Here is a 12421-nt window from a genome sequence, read left to right as displayed (position 1 = left end):
ACTGTCACTGACAGTGACATAGTGTGTGACACTACATTAGTGATGGCGAATCAGCATAAATTTCTATCGATAAATCGGCAAATAGTGGAAATGTCGGAAAATCTACAAGACTATCGATAGTGCTCAAAACTATCTAACTAAAGCTAAGTGTAGACAGAGAAACCTATAGACCCCGTTACATCTTCCATTTCGCTAATACAAGAATTTCCGTATTAGCAATACACGAGAAGGAATGAGACAGAGCGCTGACATCTTTTGTCTTCATCACGTGCCCAAATGGGCGGGATGTTAAGTTGTATAGAAATCTTCTATCTCATTTGGTTACAATCATCCGTCGTCAGTTTAGTTTTATTGGTCTGGATAGAAATACTGACACTTGTTAATTACTAAATTATGGTAGATAATCCATCATTCCATCAAACCATGGGCCATCGTTATAAGAAAAAATTATTCAGATGTTTTATCTATCTGCGTTGTCTATAACTGTGGTACAATATAATATAGAGTACTCACTACGTAAGGGTGTATTTAATAGAAACTTCAGTCTATGTTGAAAAGGTTTTATTTTCAATCGCCTTTAATTATAATTATTTTGTATAAAAAAATGTTAAGACGATACTTATAATCTGCATTGTAGATTCCAGCAGAATCTAATTTTACATACTATGGACGTCTCTGTATATTGAAGTATAAAGCTTACAATCCCATTATTCAAATACCCTTTAATATTAAGTATACAAAATACATTCCACAAGATTTTTTTATAAACTGTCTGTACCTATCATAATATTTAAATCACAATAATGCATGAGCAGATCCCTAACTCATGTGAACTTAATTTGTACATAATAAATTCTAATTTAAATGCATTAACATAATTAACTCTAGGCACTTATAACTTAACGGCAGTTAAGTTTAATTATATAAGGTATTGTCATTATAAGTCTTAAATCTATTAGAAAATATAAATATATTTTTCCATCACATTTTGGAATGTAAGTATATCAAAACATACTATTATTGATTTAAGTATATAATTCATTTTAGCCGTTTTACAGAATTTATATTTTTACAATATCACTTATTCTATTTATATATTCAATAAAATAAGTAAACTATATACCTACGTAAGAAAATAATATAAGTAGTCTAGAATATCGTTGGCACTTATCAATATGAAGCAGAAATGATAAGACTTTTCAAAATTAATTTACAAATAAGTATGGTGTAGATCCAACACTTTAGAAGGAAAACTGTAAATGCGATTAATTTTTTAGAAAGTATTGTAATAAAGTGATGTAGATTAGATATAAGTAATATTTATTTTAATACGAGACTCCATCTAGGCGGACGTCAGATCAATGGAGCCGACAAAGTATAAGAGCTTGATGCACGCACGTTATATTTTTAGGAAAATATAATAGATGAGTATAGTGATGTAGATTATGAGGATTTAGTTGCTGAGGTGTGGTCTGAGAGGCAAGGAGCCTTCGACCCAGAAGTTAGGTCGCTGCATCATGGTCTGCCAGAGAGTGACTTCTTTGCCTACGCTGTCCATCCAATTGACATTTGCGCCCATATATGTACCTGAAAAGACACAATTAATTTTATTAATTTTTTTTACGAAACTTGAAACTTGACGCGGATATTTCAGAATTTAAACATTTTTAAGGATATGAATTAATTAATTTTTAATACCATATCTTAGTGATGAAGTAACTAGGTATGTAGCGTGTAATGTTCCTGAGATTTTATTTATCGTTCAAGCTTGTAGCGGATATTTCGACTCCATTTGAACGAAGCATTTTACGTGATGAAGTAGGTATCGGATATTTTCCTGTGATTTTATTTATTGACGAAGCTTGTTGTGGACAATTCGGCCGTAAACAGATTTACGAAGCATGTTGCGGATAAGGTAAGGTACGTGAACTGGTCCCAGATACCTGTGCCGAGTGAGAGTCTCACAGCGCCCATGAACTCGTTGGAGGCGAGGCGGTCGCGGTCCCACAGCGTGAGGTCGAGCGCGCGCGCCGCCAGCTGGCTCGGCGTCAGGCCGCGGTACGTGAACGTGTGCTCCCAGCGCGGGCTCAGCGTGCGCCGGCACACGCCCGTCTTCTGCTTCGACAGCCGTCCGCGCTCCGGCAGCAGGTAGCTGCAATCATAATGTCACTTATGAATTATCGATTAGGTTGTATATGATGTTGGGTATCTACTTTACACTCTGTCTAGACTAGAAAGATATTTAAAAGGAAGATGAAAGACACTTTATGATTTAGGTCATATTATAAAAGCATACATTTTATGATTACACGTGAAAAAGTGCCTGTGAAGGCCTAATTTCTGAATAAATGATTTGATTTGATTTGTACTTTGAAAAGTTATTTATATATATAATTAATTTTATGCTATTTTTGGTACCAGTACATATAAATCAAATTGAGTAGGTAATTACTGAATAACGGAAAGTGATAATGACTTGCTTAATTAAAAAAATACACATTATCTATAATGAAATGCATTTCCACGTTGTAACAAAATTAACAACTTTATCACCTGAAGAAAAATGAAGATATACCTAATTGAGTTCAGTTTGCCTGAGAGATTTTTTTATCTACATTTTTATACCCATAAACAAATCATATCTGTTTTTAGGTTGTTATTTGAGTGTGACTGTTGTTTTGTTGTAAGTTTTGTGGATTGTATACTATTATTAAAATGGTTAAACTTCGGGGATGGTCTCAAAATGAGGAGGTCTCAAAAGGAGGACCGATCAACCGCCTTGGTGTTTGAGCTGACGTTGGACCGGGAAATAATCATGATCATCATTTTAACCTCTTTGTGCCCACAGCTGAGCATTAATAAAATGAAGAAGCTTGTTGCGGATACCTATTGTCCAATAATCATTGACGAAGCATGTAGCGGCTTATAGTAGTTATGATTAGTAGTAGAAGTAGTTATGATGTAGGTATTGATTTTTAATTGAATTCAAATAATATACATTTACCGAATAATATAAATAAATTTAATTTACCTTTTGCAAAAAACATCGGCCAATCCGTTCGGTTTGGAAGCGACGAGATTCTTTGCTTCTTTGACGAGCACATGAAGTGTGCCCTTGCCGCGATTGGCGCCGCTCTCGTGCAGTTCGAATTTCAAACCCACGATCAAATCCCCGCGAGAACCCTGTTGCTCATCGAATTGCTCCGTCTGAAAAAAAATTTAAAAAATATATAAGAAACATTCAGTTAGTATTCAGTTAGAAAATTGAATTGTCTTTCCTTTTACTTTTTGTTACTAAATTATATTTAGTTCCGTGATATGGAAAATGAAATGCTCCATTTCCTTACGTCAGATTATTAAGTATCTTTCCCATTGAAGGAAGAAACAAGGAAAATCTTCCTCATTCGCGTATTTGGTAATAATGCAAGAACTCACCCTCTCATGCAACTTATGCCACTGGGGCGCGGGGTCGTCGAACACGACGTCGGCCAGCGGCAGCGTCACCTCGCCGAGGAAGTCGTTCCGGCCGAACATGTCGGCGTGCCACACGCTGAGCCACAGTGTCCGCGCGGACAGCGAGGCCAGCGGCTGAACGAAGCTCAGCGTCTCCTCGAACACGGGGCTGAGCGTGTTCTTCTTCACTTTTGTTTTGCGTTTGCCGGTTTTGGACTTGTCTGGGAGGAGGTACACCTGGAATTTTATAAATGTATGTAAGTAACAAATATACTTCGAGGAAAAAAGAGACGGAGATTGTTTAGTTCAGCTGTTACCCGCAGCTCCGCCCGCGGTTGCTTTTATTTCTTCCGGTAATTAACTACATCCAAATTTAGTCAAAATCGGTCTAATGATTTAGCCTTGAAAGCTGACAGACAGACTATCGCATTAGTATGGATACAACAACACATATATTTGTATGTTTAGTAGTTGTAGAAGGATGACCATGTATCAGAGCCAATATTTCAGACCGCTTGCTAACATATCCATAAATCAATGTGTGACATGTGTACAAAACATTTTTCATTTCTCTTTTTTTGAAGTCAAGTTTGAACAATACCTTGACATAAGGGTCGGAGCGGTTCCTCTTGGTGTCCACTGGGGCCAGGTCCCTGCACCTCTTGACGCCGACCTCCAGGGCCCCAAGCCTGTAGTTGTACAGCAACGATATCTGGACCTCCCCGCGGACCGTCACGTTCCCTCGGATGCCTTCGCCTGCTCCCGAATACACTGACGCCATTGATTCTGAGCGGGCCTGGAAATTATAACCATTTGATAAAAATAATGACTACGACTGCTACTGGCAACACTAAATATGTAATAAATCGATACACCAATAAATATAAATTGTCAGCCGTTCGGAAACCTATCTCATGAATCTAAGTAGTATTGAGTGACATTGAAGTTTAAAATTTACTTTATTGCGGAGATATTAATTCTTCCAATCAACCAAACCATTACTACTTATAAATACGTAGGCAACCTACACCGTATAAGCTATAAATCATTTCACAAATTAGATACAAATTAAAGTTAAAAAACATGTTTTCGTCTATAATTTGAAACATAAACTTTGTGTAATATATATAACATTGCAATATATGAGTCAATGTTTACCTAAGTATCTACTACCAGACAAAACGACACATTAAACATCCACCATCCACATTCGAAGAATGAAGACTGGCTGGATGGTCTTTTGAAAATAATGATCCTTTTTAAAAAACATCATTATAAAAATATAGGTAGGTCTCCTCGCACATAATATAGATAAACATACAAGACCCGGGCCAATCAGAAAAAGATCATTTTCCATCATGACCCGACGGGGATCGAACCCGGGACCTCTCGGTTCAGTGGCAAGAACCTTACCACTACGCCACCGATATACAATGTGGACATAGTAGACTAAAAGGAATTTAGTGTTCGCCGTTTTCGATTTAGTCAAATGTGACTACATTATGCAATAGGAAAAAAAATAACTTACCCGGGTTAACCAAACCTATATTTTCAAACGCTATTGATCGAAATTCGAAAATAGATGTTTGCGGTATGAAATACTTCAATAGATTCGTAAAATCTATTGAAGTATTTCATACTTTATTTTAACTAGCGTTATGCGATACATACTGCATTCATACATACACATTCCAACAGCGACATACTTTATTAATTGCCTTACGCGCGTTATGAAATGATTTGCATACATTTACATTGCAGCTGTTTTCGTAAGTTATGTAAAAGAATTTAACAAGTCAGGCCATGTTATGGTCTAATGGATTTCGTTAATAATAAAGCGGCTCATAATTTTAGATTTGCTTTGTAAATAGAAACTGGCCACGTGGTTTATGTTTTATAGGTTTATAATTTATTATGTTTTTACCCGAGTGAAGCCGGGACGGGCCGATAGTTCAAAATATAATGAACGATGTATTCAAATCAATGGGTGCATTAAAACAATACAAACGCAAATGTTTAGGTAAGTACTTCGTTGGTTAGATATTAAAATACATAACTATAGAGGTAGGTACTTCTTTCAATAACCAATACAATAAATGTCACTCTAATTGACCAGTTTGATTAATTACCTACGTATTATACAAATATTAATATACCTTTACTTTTTTCTTACAAGCAACGTTTGGTTGGATAATAATCTGACTATAATCATAAGTAGACTTAATAATATTATTAGACAACGTCAATTTTAATTACTAGCGGTCCGTCCCGGCTTCGCTCGGGTAAAACCTTAATTATTAGGTATACCTATACAAAAACTTTCCTCTTGAATATCCCTATTTATTAAAAAAAAGCATCAAAATCCATTGCGTAGTTTTAAACATCTATCTAAGCATAGGGACAGACATCGGAAAGCTACTTTGTTTTATACTAAGTAGGTACCTAACCTATGTAGTGATCAAGTTGCCGTAAGAAGGAATACGGAAATCTGTATAAAATGAAACGCACAGTTTATCGCTCAGAACGTGGGTGCTGTTAGTGTGACATTGACAATTTGTACAGTTCTGATAAATTGCTATATCGCTATGTATGTAGTAACTTATATGTTGTAATACACACAGACCACTGGTAGAGGTCTGTGCATTATATAAAACAAACATATTTTTGCCATGACAAACTTTAATTTTTATAAATTGATCCTTGTGTTTCTCATAATCTAGTGATAATTAATATCTAAAACCTTCAGATCGGTTTTATGTGACTGAAGTATCAAACAAATATACTTCAAATCTAGTATATAAGTGTGTACCTACATGTGAAACGGGCCGGTCGACCACATATGGCATTGAGTAATGCGTTATCGTATCTACCCACTAGTACCTACTCTTTATATGGGATTAATGTTACTACATTTGGCACATAAACAACGATTTACCGCATTATTTATACAATGATCGCGACTGGGTGGTATTCTGGCTCAGATCCAGAGAAGTGATATTTATTTTACCTGTGATATCTAGTAAGAATTAAGAAAAAAATTAAATTAGCCAAATTGTGTAATTTGGCTAATTTACGGGGTAAAAAATAAAATGTATAATACCTACTTACTATGTCTAGATAGATATTTATTGATCAATTTTATTTTATTTGTTCTCATTGTAGTAAATCTGAAATACTGTCGTCATTTCCACATTACAAACATAGATACAAGTGCTAAATAAATTAATGTTCTCAAAATAAACATGCAATGTAACTACACGATTAAAAAAAAACGAATGGGAATTTTGTTTGGACATAACATAAAAAGATCACGATTAAGCAATACCTACTTACCGAGTAACAGACACAAATCATTACGGTGGCGGAATAAATTATAATCATTTACATACTTAATATTATAAATGCGTATTATAGATGCATTCACGTTCAAACCGCTGGGCTTATTTCAATGAAATTTTAAAATTAAATATAGGTAGTTAATGACCCAATGTCAAACATAGGTTACCGCAGGGAAACAGCGGGCAATAGCTAGTAATTAATATTAATAAATACATTAAATATCAAATAATGTAGTTAAATATCTCCTCATTTAAGAAATTGTAATTTGCCCCCATATCTACAGCCAATTTGAGGTCTGAAGCATCTGTTGCCTCAGAACGAAGCAAAGAGAGAATAAAAGTTTTTTTGAAGTTGAAAAGCAATTCAAGTGTATAATTATAAAGACAGGCTTACTTTGCAAAACCTCGTTGCTCGCACGCCGTGTCGCAACGCAACACAAGTACCGAAACATAATACAATGGCCGAAGCCGAAGACAATATTGTTATACGCTTGCTTAAATAACGGCTGGCTGGTTTGCATTCATCACTCTGGGGTCAAACGTTCTCATGTTACGTTTGTCAACGGTTTTATACAGCGCATAAACTGATAAAGAAACGTCGTCTCACTCATTCCAAAGCGGTTTCCCGGTTACTTCCTTAACTGCATCGGAGTAACGCGTAATTACCTTTTTTCACTTCGCTCGGTCTTGGTAAAGTAACATCGTACATATCACCGCCTCAAACACATTTCGTTTTGGAGAGTGAAAACCCTATTCAAAATTTTAGTAAGTATAACCATACTCTTTTCCTATCCCTACGGGAAAGAGTATCATACCTTTTTAATCAATATGAATACTGTACAGTCAACAGCACGTGTCACCTTATCACTATGCCGCGGTAATATTGGCGCGTTTGCAGTGGGCGCTTGATATGTTGTTGATTACTCACGAACTGTTTGTAACAGACAATAGAAGTGTGAATTCTGTGATGCCGTGAAATAATTTATATTACCTGTAATCCACTCCTATTGATAGGGAAGCGATCTCTGTCCAACATGTCCCTCTCGTGCGGCAGGGGCGAGTTGGACCTCCGCGGGAGGGTCGCGTGACTCGGCGACAAGCTCTCTGATATGAATGTTTCATCTGGAACAACCAAATTTTACATAAACAACAGTGATATCGTATCAAATATCGCTAGCTAATTATACTGATTAACACCATTTAGTGAAAGTACAAAAGGCTACGTAATTTAATTTTGATGTGGAGCGGTGTTGTCAAAGAAATAGCGTTGGACGTGTTGCGATAGATAAACTGTTACAGTTTGTGCTGAGGCGATTGCAGAATAATTTGGTGGAATAAATTTAAGAAAAGAAGTGCCCTTGAAAATTATCTTAACATATGTATTCGTGCCCAGAACAGTTTGCTCTTATACCCTCGTTCTGCAACTCAATCCATTCATCTGCCTTGACTTTACGACATTTTTTATTTCTTGTGAGTGAATTGTCACACCACTCCAACGCTTTCAAAAATGTATCTCGACACGAAATGATTTCTCGAATGAAGACTTTCTCACCAGACTTAAAGTTAGAATCTACTTCACTTGCACTTGGATCTTTTCTCGACCTGTATTTACTCCCACTCAAACTACTCGTGATTGCACTGTCTCTTTGTTCACTAGACAAAAAAAGTTTAGTAGATGATTTACAGAATTCATCATCAAACACTTTACTGACTTTTAGTATAGGTATCTCTGGTATTGGTGATAAAGGTTTTATTTCAGTAATATGAGTTACTGACGGTGTTGGTTTTGGTTTATTATTCTCTCTATTCAGCGTGTAACTTTTTCGGAGCGGTCCAAATAGTGCAGAATTTGGATCGATAACTGAAGACTCTTCTTCATTCTCATACTTTTTGCAACAGCAACATTTCCTTAAATATCCAAAAAAGTTATGTTCCTTCTCGACTAATCCAGTTCTTGAATTGTTCGTGCTATATACATTGACGGGGTAGTATCTACTTGAGGACTCTCCTGGATGTAATGAGCTTCCGTCTTCTATAGAACAATAGCGAGTATCCGAATTTTGCCGAATCAGCGCCATATTCTGATGCACAACATAAAACACGACCGTACGAATATAATTAATACAATTTTATGGTAATTCCGAACAAAATCCTATTTTTATCGTATCCTGCATTGTGATTTGTCGCTGTTGTTTCCTGTTGTGGTAGGTATTAACGCTACTGTGCCACACATAGCGCTGGCTTGAACGGGTCTAAATGAGGCTGGGTGAACATTGCGCGTCACAGTAATGTCCGTGAAATCGGCACGACCATGTTTCATTACCGATTACTATCTTACTATGTTCAGATTCAGATATAAATATATTATTGTTATTTGAGTTTAAAATCACACAAAATTATAAATTAATTCGTTTTTGCGGTGAATATTCTATCATGATATAAACCGGTTATATAAAAAATGGAAGTAGCTAGGCATTATCAACCTACCATAATTGATTTAGTTTCTGAGAAATGTCGATCATTCTCAAGTCATTATAAAAATCACGAAATAAAAAAACGAATAAAGAATACCTCGAATCACAAATTTTCAGCACGCATGTCAAGTTTCCCTACTTAGATTTCTATGCGTAATGCAACGTATAATAATGCGATATTTTTCGCTGTATGACTAATACCTAATATAAATTATAAAGGTTTAAACTTACCAGGTGACGGTGGTAAACTGCGGTCGAGACATAATGTACTCCACCTCAGATATTTCTTACTAGATTCTGAGTATAGAGACTTTGTTGACGTTGATAGAATACTAGTTTTTGGCACGTTATGTACAGGTAAAGATGTTTTAAAATTTGGGCACTGATTTGGTGTAGTAAGGCTAGTCGGTTTAGAAACATTAGTAACTGCAGGTTTTGGTGCATTCTCAACTTCATTTAAATCTCTAACTGTAGATGACGATCCAGCATACTCAGAATCAGAACCTGTAGAACTGTTATCAGGTATAGTTTCCTCTTTGCTGCGTAGCGAAATTCTTTCTATCCTTCTTTCGTCATTTTTATCTATTACAGCTAAAACACTCGGGACAAGCTCCTCATCAGGCACAAAACGTCTTAGTACTGTTCTTGTTCTACGATAGGTATCAATGTTTCGATTTGAACTTTGTGAATTGAATATTGATTTTCATCTTTGCTTGATAATTTCTCTGGTACATCTTTATTGCTTTTTTCAAATTGTCGAGGCAAAATATGCACTTCGTTATTTTGGTTTCCGCTATCATTGAATTTTATCTGTAGTTGACTTACATTATCCGTGGGTGATGTATTATCCCATTTTCTATTTAGCACTATTTGTGTTTGAGTCATCTTTTCAGGTTTAGAAACTATTATAATTTTATCTATTGGTTTGATCGAATTAGTTTTAATTATCGGTGGATTATTTATGTTCCCGACTTTCGTTGGAATGATCACTATTTCATTTGCAGTTGTTTTTTTTATACGAAAGTTATTTTTAAGATTTTCACAAGCAATGTCTGTCTGCGTTATTTTATCAATTAATTTTACTGAGTTCTGTTTAGAAATATTTATACCTCCGAATTCCGTCAGGTGTAATTAACTTTTTTTTATTAATTGTAGTATTTATTCTGCCAGGATCAACAACGGCTGTGATTTCAGTCAGTTTGGCTGAATCCTTTGTAATTTTTTCTTCTATTTTCTTACCTATAGTATAGTTTTCACAAACTTTTTATTTAAGTGAAATAGCTTTTGGTTTGGATAATTCTAGCAAAGAGTATAATTTTAGTTTTTCTCTGTGCATCTTCCGCACTTTAAACAATGGTACTGGTTCCTCATCTCGATCATCTTTTGATGTGAAACAATTGAAGCACGACACGTCCATTTCATTTTTTGTTTGCTTCCTTTTATCACTGACCATTATTATTGCAACGAATCTCTGTTAGATATCACGATCAACTAAACCCAGTAAACAGTCATTTCTGTTTAAATCACATTTTTAATAGTTAGGGACATAACGTGTTTTAAACGACTTAATATACACGACCTTTAAAAATTCCGACTACTCACAATGTTATGCAATACAAAGAAAAATGATCCGGAATCGTCTGAGAAAGCATATAGATTTTTCTAATTGAAAAAAAATAATAATAAACCGGTCTGTACGAATAACCTGCCTATACAATCGAAAATTCGATTTGCCTCGTTACATTATTAATCAGTTTGTACTAAATTGCATCATATTATTGAAAATGTGTTAAGATTTAAAAAAAAAGATAAACAGCTGTCCAGCCATTTAAATGCACACCAGACTATATAGTTAGGTCAAAAGATCAAATAATCAATTTATACTCAATCTAGGGCTGACAACAGTCTAAAATGGCACAGTATTCATTATTGTTTTAATTTATTTCTGTAGTCCTCTGCATTAACTTATTTTTTGTTGTGATTGCGCATGTAAATTTATGTTAAAGATTATGTACTAGATAGTTCGGTGGTATATTTATCTAACAACTAAATTCAACTAAATATTATGTATTATGTAAACTATATTAGTAGTTATTATTAATTTTAATACAATGCGGTTGTTTGAAAACATTAGTAAAGTTTCATATCTGTAACTTCTAAGTAGTGAAAGGCGGTACAAAATTTCGTTATGAATTAATTACAAATTTTCTGCCTTTTCACATTCAAGTATTTCGTCACAATCGCGTAGCGCCATTTTCACAGGGTGCTATTGCAATGCTCTTATTATACAAAATAGCTGAAGAGTTTGTTTATTCTGTTTATAGTCTATATACCTAGAGGGTTCTTTCCCGGTCGGGTCAATATTGAAAATGATCTTTTTCTGATTGGCCCGGGTCTTGGATGTTTATCTATATATGTATTTGTTATAAAATATAGTATCGTTGAGTTAGTATCCCATAACACAAGTCTCGAACTTACTTTGGGTATTATTTAATCTGTGCTTTGGGCTAGCTCAATCTGTGTGATTTGTCCTATATATTTATTTAATATATTTATTTTATTTATTTATTTATTATATGGGACGGAGGAGTTTATACCTGATCTTGATTCACAAGGCTTTAAAGTGTTGTTTAATTTGTACGGCAGCGCACCTCATAAGTTTGTTTCTCTCAAACAATCACTAACCAACGGCCTTGGCCCCAAACTGCAGCCTCTGGGTAAACTAGCACCGTACAACCACCTCAATAGAAAACAATGTACTTTAATTAACAATGCGTATAACTTACTGCAGTAATTGCTTTTTTACGAAGGCTCAGTTCAGTTGCAATGCAAATGCAATATTATATTACACAGCTTGGCTTGTCATATCGATATGACCTAGATAAAGGACTCAATATTTTAAGTCTAGAAATTGTCACTGTTAAAAAAATAAAACAGTTGAATAAAACAATTTAATACAATCATGTTATTATTGTCAAACTTGACAATTGTAAATTTTGTTTGAGGAACCATAACTAGATGGCGTTACAAGTGCGCTAACGTTATCATATTGGATTTCAGCTAATCTTACAATCTCAATGAATGAAGTACCTACTTCATTCATTCTAGGTACCTACCTAGGAATAGTATTTATAAAACTTCCTAAATGATGTTGGA

The 12421-nt window shown here is 34.9% G+C and overlaps 1 protein-coding gene across 3 annotated transcripts in view; it reads right to left on the bottom strand.

The window, feature by feature from the left end:
* Nucleotides 1-546: 546 nt before the first annotated feature.
* Nucleotides 547-12421, bottom strand: part of LOC128671445 (uncharacterized) — a 66333-nt gene continuing 54458 nt past the window's right edge. For all 3 annotated transcript variants that reach the window (XM_053747896.1, XM_053747897.2, XM_053747898.1), the window contains 6 exons: nucleotides 7783-7913; nucleotides 4055-4249; nucleotides 3436-3690; nucleotides 3032-3207; nucleotides 1944-2152; nucleotides 547-1587 (listed from right to left, as the gene is read on the bottom strand). In XM_053747896.1, the coding sequence (XP_053603871.1) occupies nucleotides 1454-1587; nucleotides 1944-2152; nucleotides 3032-3207; nucleotides 3436-3690; nucleotides 4055-4249; nucleotides 7783-7913 (1100 nt within the window). In that variant the 3' untranslated portion in view covers nucleotides 547-1453. The remainder of the gene's footprint in view (nucleotides 1588-1943; nucleotides 2153-3031; nucleotides 3208-3435; nucleotides 3691-4054; nucleotides 4250-7782; nucleotides 7914-12421) is intronic.

This window comes from Plodia interpunctella, chromosome 7 (assembly GCF_027563975.2).
Source record: "Plodia interpunctella isolate USDA-ARS_2022_Savannah chromosome 7, ilPloInte3.2, whole genome shotgun sequence".
In the NCBI taxonomy this organism is placed as follows: Eukaryota; Metazoa; Arthropoda; class Insecta; order Lepidoptera; family Pyralidae; genus Plodia; species Plodia interpunctella.
This window is presented reverse-complemented; position numbering and strand designations above follow the sequence as displayed.